General features: G+C 34.1%; 5 protein-coding genes across 10 annotated transcripts in view; 4 read left to right on the forward strand and 1 right to left on the reverse strand.

Annotated features, from left to right (window-relative positions):
- LOC139101816 (uncharacterized protein DDB_G0280205-like) overlaps nt 1-2,588 on the reverse strand; it is a 59,608-nt gene extending 57,020 nt beyond the window's left edge. For 4 of the 5 annotated variants that reach the window (XM_070655296.1, XM_070655278.1, XM_070655286.1 and 1 more), the window contains exon 1: nt 1,212-2,528. In XM_070655296.1, the coding sequence (XP_070511397.1) occupies nt 1,212-1,225 (14 nt within the window). In that variant the 5' untranslated portion in view covers nt 1,226-2,528. Of the gene's footprint in view, nt 1-1,211 lie in introns of all 5 variants that reach the window. The other variant, XM_070655253.1, reaches the window with a different exon arrangement.
- On the forward strand, nt 109-4,684 carry LOC139101776 (uncharacterized). The gene is made up of 5 exons (XM_070655187.1): nt 109-504; nt 2,528-2,602; nt 2,685-2,771; nt 2,860-3,220; nt 3,400-4,684. The coding sequence occupies exons 1-5, from the start codon at nt 445-447 to the stop codon at nt 3,717-3,719; spliced, it is 903 nt and encodes a 300-aa protein (XP_070511288.1). The 5' UTR covers nt 109-444; the 3' UTR covers nt 3,720-4,684.
- A 130-nt stretch (nt 4,685-4,814) lies between these two features.
- Nucleotides 4,815-9,219, forward strand: LOC139101706 (uncharacterized). Its single transcript, XM_070655073.1, has 7 exons — nt 4,815-4,971; nt 6,749-6,935; nt 7,403-7,767; nt 8,069-8,143; nt 8,245-8,425; nt 8,496-8,731; nt 8,813-9,219. Exons 1-7 carry the CDS (start codon nt 4,867-4,869, stop codon nt 8,867-8,869), a joined length of 1,206 nt encoding a protein of 401 aa, XP_070511174.1. The 5' UTR covers nt 4,815-4,866; the 3' UTR covers nt 8,870-9,219.
- Nucleotides 9,220-11,470: 2,251 nt separating this feature from the next.
- Nucleotides 11,471-12,866, forward strand: LOC139101849 (uncharacterized). Of its 2 annotated transcripts, XM_070655315.1 has the most exons (4): nt 11,471-11,684; nt 11,922-12,020; nt 12,261-12,608; nt 12,711-12,866. In XM_070655315.1, the coding sequence occupies exons 1-4, from the start codon at nt 11,538-11,540 to the stop codon at nt 12,795-12,797; spliced, it is 681 nt and encodes a 226-aa protein (XP_070511416.1). In that variant the 5' UTR covers nt 11,471-11,537; the 3' UTR covers nt 12,798-12,866. The 2 variants fall into 2 exon arrangements, with proteins under 2 accessions (XP_070511416.1, XP_070511425.1); XM_070655324.1 differs by lacking the exon at nt 11,922-12,020.
- Nucleotides 12,867-13,086: 220 nt separating this feature from the next.
- LOC139101884 (uncharacterized) lies at nt 13,087-14,337 on the forward strand. Its single transcript, XM_070655393.1, has 5 exons — nt 13,087-13,285; nt 13,423-13,512; nt 13,644-13,751; nt 13,849-14,039; nt 14,174-14,337. Exons 1-4 carry the CDS (start codon nt 13,223-13,225, stop codon nt 14,008-14,010), a joined length of 423 nt encoding a protein of 140 aa, XP_070511494.1. The 5' UTR covers nt 13,087-13,222; the 3' UTR covers nt 14,011-14,039; nt 14,174-14,337.
- The last annotated feature ends 247 nt before the right edge of the window (nt 14,338-14,584 follow it).

Genomic DNA, 14,584 nt, shown 5'->3' on the forward strand with positions numbered 1-14,584 from the left:
ACTTGCCAAAATAACCTGTTCGTTAAATTACAACGTCGAATATGATTGCCGAAATTAGGACCGACAGGACTCAGCTTCGCGAGCGATTACACAACCGTTAAATGTTCGTTTTATATCACCGATACGTCGGGTTACATAATCGGTTTTGGTTTTTAACCCACGCCGGAGTTTTACGAGTGTGAGATAAAGAAAAAGAAGCAGGTAATTTATTCAAGTAATCGACTGACGTGAAAGAGAATGAAAAGGCCCGGAGATCGCGATTGGCACGATTGTAATAAGTAGAAAGCTTCATCGTCCGAAGAAATCGGCGCAAATCTGCAAGTTCTCAAGCCGGATTGGTCGGCGATTTGTGTGGGATTTCACGACGACCCTTATAGATCGCGATGAAGCGGATCCACGAGTCAATCGTACGTGCGTCAACTAGTGCCGAAAGGTGTCGAGAAAATGTTTTGGTGCTACGGCTATCTGAGTTTCCTTCTACTTTTGTTGGACAACGCGTACGGCGTGAGTTATAAAAAATATACTATTTAAAAAATAGAATCAAAATACCGAAGACTTTAACAATAAATAATGTAATTTGAAAGATTCCAGATAGCGAATTTAATATTGCTTTCACTATTTAAATTTTACAAGTTAAAATTGTATTTATTTAATAAAAAAAAGTTTAATTCTTCTCTTTGGTAATCATTAAAATACTAATATTATTTTTATTACTTTTTTTTATTAAGACGTGATTTTAATATCGTATTTATAATTTTTCCTTGTTTGAAAAAAATTTTTCTTATCTTTAAATTAAAAGAAAAAAAATTGTTTCTCATGTTTTAATAAATTGTATTTTATTTCACTTTTGCGAATTAAGCAATGAGAACAGCTAAAGTGCGAATTAACCTTTCCAATAATTGATGAAGATTATTCAACATTTTTAATTTGCACAAAGAGAAAGCTGTGATAAACGCTAGATAGTGAACCTACATTTGTGAGTGTAATGTCTGAGCCTATATAACCGTTTGATGACGGGTCAAGCGTACGTCGTATTTATCATAAATATTTCAGATGAAATTTATCATAGGACTACAAGAAACCCAGCGCACGCAGTTTTTCGAAAGGTTCTGATTCGCGAAATTAAACATATTTGGGAATCTTAATTAATTAAAACAGTTTTTTTTTATAATTATAATTGAGTGATCTACGGCGTGTTGCCGGGTACTTACATTTGTGTCTTCATCGGTTAGGTTAGGGTAGATCATTTTCCATCCGTTCGTCCGTCCGTCCGTCCTTCCTTCCTTCCCTCCTTCCCTCCTTCCCTCCTTCCCTCCTTCCTTCTTTCCGTGGCAGTATTCCGGATTATCCTGACGTCTTGTAGCACTCACAATCACTCGACAGTCTCGACACTATATTACACTGCTCTGCTTTTTTTTATAATTACTCACTAATCACTAAGACTTTCACACGAAGGACGAACGACCGTAAGAACGACGGTGGATTATCGCGGCGATTTTTTAGGATTAAAATTAAGAAGCGCGACGTACGATTATTCGTTGTATAAATTATGCACTCGCGATATTCGTAGCGTTGCTCACTTTCGTTGAGTCTTCCACTCGAGTCGTCCTCGATCCCGACACGAAAAACTTGATCCTTTGGTTAACTCCCGTCGGCGGGATGAACGATGTTGAGAATTTGCACTAAACGGCGAACGAGACGCGTACTTTATATTCCTTGAGTTCTTTAACAGTCACTTGTTCGAAACGGAATGAGAATCTCGGCCGCGACGAACAAGACGGGCGAGGTACAGATCTAACACCATGGCAACAATCGCCGAAACTTGCCGAAGAAAATTGTAATGGGAGCCCGGTAATCGGAAATGCCCGATGCAATCACCGCGCAAATTCACGTCGGACGCTCCGTGCGCGCTGCATCCGTTACATAACCTTGCCGTTCCGAAGCACTTTTTCCGACACACGAAACTGAGAACAGAACGATGAGTGGAATAGCAGAGAAGTATAGAAAATGATTGTTCGGTATCGAGTTGACGACGTCGACACTGATTCGTATGTGAGAACTTCCTACGCGCGGTCGAAAATACGCGAAACTGCAGAACGATTAGTAAACACATCCTCACCCCCCGAGCTCCGCAGTTAGACTGAAGTAGCCATTAGAGAATTCGGCCCTTAGAGAAAAAGAGACAACCGCGTAAGAAAGTGAGACAGCAATAGGTCCGATCGTCGATAGATTGCTGTCCTTCTCGCACAAAATTCTCGGAAGTGCCGAGCTCGACGCCCAGCTGTTCACGTTTATTTTACGACCTTGCCGAGCTCGAAGCGTCTTCCTCCAAAACAGGAGATTGTTTTGTTCGACACTCGAGTATATTTTTTCGCGATTCCCAAGATCAAACCATCATTTTCGAGCCTTCAATTCGTCGTCGTTATGATACTCCGATTCGAGCAAGACTCAAAAATAATCTAATAATCCGCATTTTTTTTCTCTTTATCGTATAAGGAAAAGAAATTAATTTTCTCTTGTATTTCAGGATGCTGCGAAAAGCAGAACACGACGTCAAATTACACCGACACAAAATGGTCAACTAATTGACGATATTTTTAACGTACGTATATCACAGCAAACATTTCCTATCTCATAAATATATTATTTAATATTTAGTGACTTTTAATTGAACATTTTTCCAGATTCCGATCACAGCAATTAGACAAACTTCCTCCGCAGCACAAATTATTTCGCCAGAAAACACGCAGACAATAGATAACTTATTTAAGGTCAGCGTATATGTAAATCTTAATTCCATTTACGTACACAAACAATCTTTAATTATTTTCTTTTTATAATTAAGAAAATTATTTGCAGATCCCCGTTTCGACTTTAGAAGCTGTCGGCGCGCTTGTGAAATCTGCAAGAGAGCAAAGACAACAAAATTTAGAAAATAATCAAACTTTTCAACAGAGAAGAGAACGGATTTTAGCTTTAAAGCAACAGAAAAGAAAGCGGAAAGAGGACATTTATAACCAGCGTTTGATGCAGCAACGATTGAAAAGAACTGTCAAGCAACATCACAGTGACCCGTTTGGATTAAATGCGCTGAGTAGTCTTCTAGTTGGACATCATGCTGGTGGAATTCTCGGTCATCATTCTGGTTTGGGTGGCGGTATCCATGGACTTGGAAACCATAGGATTGGCCATCGGCTCCACGGTCATAAAATTCATCATGGTAACTATTTTTTATTGACATATATTTTTAAGAAAGAACAATGTGCACATTACTTAAAAAGAAAAGTATTAATTAGAGTATTCTCAATGTAGAGTAAGAAGTAATAAAAAATGTGCGTGTTAATATTAAAATATTACATAAATTTAGAAAATGTATTATTCGTTTATTGTTTGCCAAAGGGGGACATTTCGGAAATCGCCCGCAACATACCTACGAAGTCCACGAAGATGTTAACGAAGACACGTCTTTTTCTTGGCACGGCCTGACCGCTGGAATTAGCTCTCTCTATGGAACACGACCTTCTACTAGTTCTATTAAGATCGAGAATAAAATCGCTCCTAAAGAGAAGAGGCAAAAAGTTCTCAAGTATCCAAGTGGTGACGTAAATCCGCAAAATAAACTCACGAAGATCAGAAGTAAGCCGAGCCGCGGATATGACGAGCCACCGTTGGAGAATAAAATCGCTCCGAGAAGCGGGAGAGTAGCCTTTGTGCAATAATGATGTTAATACGCAATAATGGAACAATATTGAATGTAATCTTAACTCTTGGTCACAAACACTCGCTAATTTTAAATTATTTTGCATATTTCATGTTTTTCGTATTTATCTTTGTCACGAGAACTTGCAAAATGTATTTAACCAAATCGGAGAAAATTAATTGTTTATAACATAACATTTTTAATATATTGTCTACTAAATAACTTTATATTGTACAGCTAAAATTGTATTATGAATTATTTGTATTTGATTGTGATTTATAATTTATGTCACACTTGTATAAAACTTATTTTATTTTTTGTTGAGTGACAGTACTTTTATAAATGAACAGCGAAAAGAAAGAAAATACTTTTCTAATATTTGTTTCTAATATTTGTTAATCGAAATTGCATATTGTTAATCGAAATTGCATAAACTTTTTATAAAGTCTTTGAAATAGACGCAAATAAACCTGGATAATACATACTCATCGCAACGTATTTAGCGTATAAATATTAAGAAAGTTTTATATTCAACTGTACTTTGCTGTCGCAAAAGAACAATGTCTCATTAGAAATCCTAATTGATATAAACACGACATATCAGAATACACATATTCACAGCAAGTAAAGCCAATCCTTGATCTTTGGCCGCTCACTTTATTTCTGCGTCGCAATGCAAAACTTTTACGTGTCGTACAAACGTTGGGAATATACGTATTTTTTCTGTATTTGCTTTGTTTTTTAGCCATATTGTTTAAATATATTATAATGCATGTATAAATATTACAAAAAACTACAACAATGTATTTAATTGTATTTTAATAAAATTTAAAACTATACTTATAATGTCAAATGAGAGTTTTCTTTAGACATGTAAGAATTTCCGACTAAACATTTTTTTTTTATATTTTTTTGTAAAAGAACTTAATTTATTATTCATCTTAAACGTCCACGATAAATTAGTCATTTTAAACGTTCGGAGAATAAATTATTTGAACTTCGTATCATTTTTATACTACACGTGAATCCGCAGTTCACCGAACGAATACGGATCTCGTCATGCTTATCCCTACCAGTAACGGTGACTAAGAAATATCCTCCGGTGAGACCAAGAAATCACTGCCTCCCTACCTGTTGGTCTCAATCCTCCGTTAGTAAACTCGAAGATGTCGTTCGGTGTGGTAGCTAACTATCTGCTTATCGTTTCTCTAACTTTGGCGAATGGAATGCCGCAAAAGGACTATGCGGCATCTCAGGAAAAAGCCGAATCAGTAAGTAGACATTTCTCTTCTTTGTTACATCGTTGTTAATGTTCACGAAGTTGCCGAAATCTCTTTGACACATAACAACTAAATTCTTTTTAAAAATGCAATTTATAACAAATTATAAAGTAATTTACATGCACGCGATATATGTATATAGAATAATAATGATAACGCGTAAATTAAAATTAATTAAAGTTAAGAAAATCTTAATTAAAGTTAAGTTGGGCTTATGTAAAAATAAAACAATGTTATAAAGCAATGTATAAACTGGGATTCGACGATCACATCTTATTATGAAATCCACGAAAAGCTGAACGAATTACGAAAATGCCAGAGCTATGTATAGAACAAAAACGTATAGAAAGGCGTTATTACGCGTTTCTTGACGCAGATGATGAAACGAGAGACTGAATGTGAGCGTATATTCCCTGCATCCGAGTCAGTCAATTACGTAAAATATTCCTATGCTACTAATGTATAAGATAAATTACCACGTTTCTAAAACCATTAAAAACAACGTACAGCTCAATGATCAACAGGCATAAATATTCTTATGTATTCAGCACAAAGTAACGATAATTTTACAACGTTATGCATTGGTGGAAAACCTCAACATGACGCATATCAAACGATTTATTAATTGCAAAGCGATAATTGTTACGAGCGCATTCTCGATTCTGCGTACTGTCTTTGACGTCATCGCGAATGATTATTAAACTTATAAAATGACGACCGATGCCTCGTTTCCGAAGAACTGATCCTGTACAGTCGTTTACTTCGAGGGAAAAAGTTACACCTTAAACTGCACGGTTAGATAATCGAACTCTCATGTGGAGAGAAAGGATCGCGGAAAAGATAGAGAGTTGCATAAACCCTAATTGTTATGTTACTTAATTAGTTGATTGTTAAACGGGAATTTTACTCGAAAGAGCTGGAACGCAGCCGAGATTGCTTATTAAAACGGAAGGAATATATCAAAGTCAATTAAAATTGCTAGTTAAAAAAGCACGGAAATAACAGAATTGCGTCTTTTTATTCACGGAGTTAAAAAGCAAAAAATAAATGTATAGAATTTATACTCCAAGCTGCGAGTTATAATACAATTTTAGTGGCTCACGTCGCGAAGCGGCATAAATAATAAAACTAAAGGAAGTACAGAGTTCAATTATAATTATAATTCTTATCGTAAATCTTCTGCGTAAACCGGGAACGTAAATTTTTTTGTTTAGTATCATGTTGCACGGAAATAGTCCGGTATACATTTGTTATCGTGCCGTTAAATTTTTTTAACATATCTCGCCCACCTTGAAATTCTCTTTATCGCGATGTCAAAAGTGAAGGTAAATTCGATTGCACGCCGCGAATTTCGACGTTGACGCGGCGAATTTCTTACCCAAAACTTGCGTATTGTTCCCTTCGGTCAGTTATTTACACAACGGCCAGCGTGAAAAAGAAAAATAATCGCGGAAAATTATTATATCGCGCAACAGTCACGGTCACTAGTCTCGAAATTATCCGGAACGTCTGTAATTGATGGAACTCACGTGCGCTTCATTCTTGGAAAGAGCCAGAGCCTTTATATCTTGCAGTAGAAAAGATACTGCAATTACATTGTCGCCTGCAATCTAGATATGCAATACACAAGATTGAGATAAGATTGAAGAGACTCGTGCAAACTCGCGCCAGGTTTTTATTTACGTAACGAGATCTCTTTCGCTAATGTCAAGTGCCAGTTTTGATCAATAAAAATCTAAATTAATTTAATTATTTTACATTGCCGCAGCTACCGTTTCTCCAGTTCACCAACGGAGGAATACGAGTAAATTTCGGAGGGTATCATGCCGAAGCAGGACTCGGTGGTCTTCTACGAGGCACGGGTGGTGGGCTTTTTGCGAGTGCGGGAACTCCATGGGGTGCACACGCTGGCGCGGGATTAGGCGGTAATCTAGGAGGAGAAGATGGTAATCTCGGTAAGTATTCGTGAAAATAAAAAGAAACTTATAAATTAATCTCGTGGTTTCGTTAAACAATTTTTTCTCTCGTTTGGCTCATCTACCGTGAGCACGGCCGGCTGAAAAATGCGGTGACACCAAAGTCACGCGAGGTCGCCCACTTAGCCAACGTTGTTTTTGTATCTCCTCCTTACCAAGTTTAATACGCTGTAACGGAATGTCTACGTCGAATATTATATCGATTAATATGTTAAATATCAACTTTAACGTATTGCGAATCAGCACCTATCGTAAATATCTCACGGCATTATAATTTCTTGTTAAAATTTAATAAATATAAAAACAGCTTTATTTAACGCGGAAGAGTCAAGAGTAAATAATCCGCGCGAAACGCCCGTCTTGTTATGTCCAGTCGTCGTAAAAAATTAAAGTATGCTAAGCGAGTATGAAGATCGCGCAATTTGCACGAGGAATTATAATTTCAGGCGGCGGTCTTTATGCTCGGGCCGGACTCGGCCGTGGAGGACCAGAAGCGGCAGCTGGCCTTGGTGGGAGAGTAGGTGGCAATGGACGGTCACCGAACCCGATCGCAGGTGGTTTGTACGCAGGAGCAACGCCAGGCGGTGGTCCAGGACCGGGTGTCTTTCTCGGCGGAGGACTCGATCAAAAATACGACGGTTTTATTAGTGGTAGCACGGCTAACGAAGCTAGCATGACACCACCCGCAGCGGCTGCAGCCGCGGGCGCGACCGCCGCGTCAATAAATACGGATGCTGCGAGCGAAACGAAGCCGTCCAAGGGCCGCACGAACATACAAATCATACGCTCGAAAGCGCAGAAGGAGAAAGAGGTTTCGATCCCGATTTCCTAACTGTACTTTTAGCTTATTCTATAATACGTGTGAGATACAGCATTTTGATTTTCTAGGTGTCGAACACGATACATAAGCGAGAAACTGAGAGGCGCGAGGAAGATCATTGACAGTCTTCTAACGCATCCTCCGTAGAATAGTCATAGTTTAATAGTCGCACCGATAAGTTATATAAAATTAAGCTTGCATCTGGATTTCTGGGAATACATATTTTAATCTGTCTTAATCATGCAAATATATTCGTGGGATACAGTCTTTAAAATGAATCTATCGAACGCAGAAGGTGGTTGAAGCTGCCGCAACGTCACAAGCTGCTGCGTCCGCAGGTGAGAGAACTGAATCGCAGAACAAAGAGGTGAGAAGCAGCACGTAACAATTTAATATTTTAATTGCTGAATATTTATTTAAAAAAAAAAAGAAAAGAAAAAAGCACGAGAGAAATTTTATTTGCGGCAGACACGACGCGACGTGCAATATGCGGTTGTGCCACCCGTAGCGGAAGTAGGCCTGGTCAAATCGGTTTATGTCGGAGCCGCGCCAGCCGTAAAAACCGTCGTGGTTCCCGCACCTGCAGCTGCTGCACCCGCACAAAACGCAGGCCAACCTACTGTCACCGCTGACACGGTTACAACAGTTGGTAAGCAATCATTTTTACGCTTCTCCGCGTTTGCCGAACGACACTCCGCGAGCAATCTTTTCGGTTCCAGTCAGTAATCCGAGCGTAGTCGTTCCAAAACCCGCGTACCCATCACGCTGGTACTTTAGAAAAAGATTTCGGACCGCTCCTAGGAAGACAGTTTACGTAGCTCCTACATCAACGGCCGATGTTCAAGCTTCTCCTTCAGATATAGTCGGCGGACTCTTTATCAATTCAATAGGAGACGGCGTGGTCGCCGCAGACAAAACTTACGCCAGCGGATCCTTGTTTGATGATATTTTTAACGTAAGTCGATTCCGTTTACGTCGTACAATTTATACGCGAAGCTAGATTTATTTTAATGAAAAAGGTTTATTTTTATTTCAGATTCCAATTTCTACGTTGTCTGCTGTTAATCAACTTTTAAAGAATAACGTCGGTTAAGACTTCACTGTGAGGCACATTACTACGTATAAGTTTACGTTTAAAATATTATATATAATGGACGATTGCATAATAATGCACACAGGAAGATCGAAGACTATGAGATCCTTTGAATATATTTAGCAAATTCATTTGTTGCGTATTCAGCTGCCCATTATAGCAAATGTTTGTTCTGCCTGCTTACGAATGCTATGCACACATGATGTCTATCTTGTGGTTCTCTGAACGTGATTAGATTTAACAATCCTAAAGATCCCGTACACATTACAGTATTTCTTTGTTCGTAAATAATTTACAAGAAAGATATGTATGCTGAATAAAGTTTTATATAAAAATCTCAATAAAAGTAACTTTATTGAATTTATTTCAGTACTTGGCTAACTAAATTAATTTGATATTTAATTTTAAGTTATAAATTCTTATTTAACACATTTTTATATATTCGACGTATACTTTTTTTTCTTTTAACTTTAACAATATTATTCTCTATATAAAAAAGTGTGTGAGACGCCTGAATTAGTTGTAAAACATTACGCGCGCTGCACGCGCGCATGGTTTCTTCTATAAGTATAAAAACATAAATAATATGTATTACGATAACAAAAATGGTTTTTAACTTTTTTTGAATTGTGTGATAATACTTTGTACGTAATTTTCAAGGCACGATAAGATATCGCGTTCCTTTAAAAGGAAGTTTTTAAACAAAAACCGCCACAAAATATTCCGTTTAAAGTACTCCACTCGCAAGTCGATCTCGCTTAAAGTAAAAGAAGTTTGTTTCTTAAAAACTTGTTGATTTAAAAGAAATTGTGTTACTATGGCAATTAAAGTGTATGTATTTCTATTGATAGCCTTTATCGGTTATCAAAGTACTTTGGGACGAAAAGTACGTACACTTATATATATTCTTGCTTATCAATCTGTCATAAAAATTATTTTATACATAAATTTAAAAGCAGTATTAGAAAAATTACAGTAACTTAGAAATATATAATTATTAATTAAATTAGTAATTAATATTTCTTTCTACTAAAATTTATTTTTAAATTTTAAGGAAAATACGGATGCATGTATAGCAGATGAATGTTCATGTTGTAAATCACAAGATTCAGAAGAGTCAAACTCGTCGTCGGAAAAACCACCAAGTGACTCAAACTCGAATGCATCTGACCCACCGGTAGATGAATCGGTAAGAATTAAACATAAAAATAAAATGCGTAACACGGATTATACTTATTATTAAAAAAATTTTAAGAATTATTTTTGTAGATTTATTTGAAATTTATATATTTTATTTATATTTACAGGGGGGAACTGGATTCGTAAACTTTATTTTAAGCATTCCTGTATTTGGCATGTTGTTCGCTCCAATATATCAAGGATTTGAAAGCCTATTAGGTATTTTTTTTTGATATATAATAATATATAAACGAAATTCTATGTAGATTTTTAAATACTAGAATAAACCATACGCACGCTTCGCGTTATTTTTTGAAAAGTCCCAATTTATGTGCATCATTATAATTGAGTAATCTATAGTTGACGACGTGTTATTGCTTTAAAACACCCGATTACAAACTACGAAAAAAAAATCATGCGACTTACCAATCTGCATGAGCTTCTGCTGAGTTGTTGAGTTCTGCCGGTGACTGTAACATAAAAGAAAAATATTAATATAGACATGCCAGTTAGTTAATAAGAGTACCATAAAAAAAGTAAAAGTTTCTTTTTAATAAATATTATATTTAAAAAATTAATGCTTATCTAAAAGTTGCTCCGCCGATGCATAATGCCTATCCGAAAACCGCTCCTCCTTTCAGATGGGACGTATCGAGTTATCTTGTATGTATTGTTTTTTCTAAACGCAGTAAATTCTAAATTAACGTTAAATTGTTTGTATTTTGCAATTTAAATGAATAAATAATATATTAAGTATTTAAATCTACAATTAATTGTTTTTATATATTTTATAAAGTGTTTTAGTGGATCAGAAATGTATAATAAAGCAAATAAATTTACAATTTTAAGAAAGCGAATTACATAGAATATTATAAGTTTCGTCGTAAAACAATGAGTTTTGCAACTAATTACGCTGCGATGTCCTTCACGTCAGAGTAATTTTTAAACAGTTCTAAAGTATTATTCATATCGATAATAGTTGCGTTTAGCAAAACGCACATTTCGCAACTGATGATATTTTTGTCCTTAAAAAAAAGGACAAGAGTTCCTCTCGATGTTTTAACAGTAATTGATTTCTATACTAATAACATGTGTGTGTTAAAAATTTTTTTTTTAATTAATATAGTTGTAACATAATAAGTTTTTGACTTTAATTTTATTTTTATGTCCAACTAGTTTACACTCATGATTTTCGATATGGAGAAACTTACAGAAAGTGAAAGTGATGCAGTGTCGTAAACGGCTAAGTAAGATCGTCACCGTCGAAAGCGAAATCAGTTAGTCAACTTAGTCACTGGTCGACTGTGGTCAGCTTCTGTGGATTTATCGTGTTATCAGCAGTTCATTAATTAAAAAATCCATTTTTTAATTATTTTAATTATTATTTTTATAAGACTATTCTTATGTTTAATAAAATTTTTATTTAAGTTTATTTTAATACTTGGATAACAGTTTTATAAATTTTCTCAACTTGCATCAAAGAAGAACAATGTTACGAGTTTTAATAATTATGTCATTTATTTGTTCGCTGAATTTACTGAGTGCTCGTCCTACAGAGGAACCGACAAAATTCACTCTTAGCAGCGTACAAAACAATGCGAACAACGTCACTTCTTCGAAACTAGAAGATACACAGGTAAAATCTTACGTTTATAATATTTGTTTGTAAAAATTAATAAAATCTTTGAGAAACGCGCAAGTCGAGAAAGTGATTTTTATATTAGCGTGCCATCACATTTTAACGATTGAAAACCAGTAACAAAATTATCTGAAAATCAATATAAAAAATTGTTTAGTTATAACAAAAATTCCTAATTGGATCTTCGTAATTCGCTAATAATCGGCAAGCGAAGTCAAAATTGCTATTTCGTAGGAATTATTAGAACGTGTCAGAGACGCTATTAGAATTGGCACAGGAAGATTTGTCAATTTGATAATATTAGCTAGAAACAACATTGCCAATCGAGCAGAGGTAATTACTTTATCTCATTTACAAAACAATTTAAAACTGTCGACTAAATTTTAGAAAAGTATTATTACAATTACCAGCAATTTGACATTAACAAAAAATATGGATATTAAATTAATAAAAAAAGAAATTTATTTTTAAAAATTTAGTTGTACTGTACATTGCAGTTAATATGTCAATGTTTTCTTGTTTAAATAATTACAGTAACACATTTTCTTTTTCTTTTTTTTCTTTTTTTTGCAGCAAATAAACAACGAATTCCGAAATAATTTAGACCCATTAATTAAATCTGAAAAATCTCAAAGTCGACGATCCATATTATCTATACCAGCTTCACAAAGTACAACGCCAATAGTTTTATTCGCTCCGATGTCGCGAGAAACAGTTCGTTTAGAAAACGAAACCGCACAAGCTATTTTAGAAAAACGAAAGCCTGACAATATTTTAAGCAGATTCTTGACTCCAAAACCACTCGTTGATCGAATTAGAGAGGAGGAAAAATATGGTAATACTGGAAAATATCCCAGCTTTAGCAGAGCTGTCGTTAATGGTTACGAAAATCTCAGCAATTTTTTGAACTTTTTAGTAAATGTAAGTAATATAATATAAAAGGAAATATTTTAGAAACTAAAGAGTTATATATTCCTAAATAAATCTAAATGTAATAATTTACGAAAATTTTTGCCGTTTTAGCTGCCTGTTGGTATTGTCAAACAAACTTCTCGAGGAGTAACGCAAACATTGGACGAAGTAGGAGCACGGCTTATTGGACTTCAATAATTAATAGAAAAAAATACAAATAATGCAATTAAAATCAAACGTATATAAATTTAATAAAAGTGTTTTATATTTTGTGGTAAAAAAAAAAACATTTTATTTTCAAAACCATAATCGTAAAATTATGCAATTTCTTAAAGTCATATGCGGAAATGTTATACACATGCGGAAACGTTAATTAAATAAAATGAGTTGTATTGAGCAATTAGAAATAATTTTATATTGCAATTTTGACGTCATTCTCGACCAGCGATAAACGAATGGCATTTCTTTATAAAGAGGTTTTCAACAAAAGAAACACATAACGATATATCTCTTTAGAAGAACTGTGCACGCGCAAATTTTACTAAAAGTGAAGAAATATCATTCTGCGGTTGTTTAGTATTTTTAAATACGGAATACAAATTTTTTGTAACACAACTGTAACCATGCGACTATCATATCTATTTTTAGTGTGGGGCCTCCTCGTGAGCGTTTTTGGAAAAACAATAGTATGTATATGCATTAAATTTAATATTTTTATCATAATAAATAAGTATTAATATTAGATTAAAATTATAAATTTAATTCTGTACATGAAATGTATAAGACATTCTTTAATTTAATTTATTTCGTTGTTTTTAATCAGATGAGTGATCCAAATTCTAATGAACTGTTAAATGAATTGAATCTAATTGAAAAATCATCAAATGAAGAACCTAAAACAAGCAGCCGTTCGGTGAGAAATAAATAAAAATTAATTACACTTATTATTAAAATGTAAAAAAAATTTTATGTACAAAAGAAGTTGTCAGTTTAATTGGCAATTGATAAATTTTTTTAACTTGGCTTTATCTTTTTATAAATTAGGCTAGATGTAATGGTAACTCTGGTCTAGGTTCTATAGGAGGCTTGAGCGGTGCATTAAGCAGTTTAACAGGTAGTGGACTTCATAGTGTAACAAGTTCTGGCAGTATGGTAAGAATTAAATATCAAAATAATTTGTAAAACAAACTATACCATAATTAAAAGAAAAATACGTCAATTTTTTAATAAAAATTCTTTTTACTCGCAGATTTCTAACTTAATTAGAACTATGTCGCAATTAGGGATGAACGTTTATAGAGTTTTTATGTTTTTTAACCCTATGAATATAATATATCGTATGATACGTTCTGGCCTAAATTTGTTTTTAAAAGGTGTCCCAGGAATGGGTTCAATAAGCATTGGTATATAAATGTTAGAAGAAACATAAAAAAAAAATATGTAAGTTACAAATAAATTTTTTAACACTAAATATTAAATAGTTTATTAAATACATTTTAGTAATAATGCTTTAAGTAATATATGTTTTAAATTTAAATTTATGTACACTTGCAAACACTTTAATTATTTTGCAGGAAAGATATCTTCTATCTAATGTTATAAAACTGTCATTCGATACTTAAAAAGTGCACTATATAAATTAAATGTACTGTAAACATATTAAATTTTAAAATTACAAACTTTTTTTTAATGTAACAAATGTATATTATAAATATGTATATTAATAAAATCAATTGGCAATTATAACAAATAAGTAAGCGTTAAACATTTCTGGATTTTGTAGTAAAATTACTTCACTAATCTGTCTACAAAATTGTTTAAACATAATTAAAATAAGAAAAAAAAATGTTTTATCTTAGAAATTTGCAAAATGTTATCATAGTTAAAACAGTATGCAGATTATTAGGCTTGATGACGTTAAACCATTACCAATGTTATCATTGACTCATCGATACGTTAAAATTTAACCGCGTACCGAGGTCATA

This window comes from Cardiocondyla obscurior, linkage group LG01 (assembly GCF_019399895.1).
Source record: "Cardiocondyla obscurior isolate alpha-2009 linkage group LG01, Cobs3.1, whole genome shotgun sequence".
Taxonomy (NCBI): Eukaryota; Metazoa; Arthropoda; class Insecta; order Hymenoptera; family Formicidae; genus Cardiocondyla; species Cardiocondyla obscurior.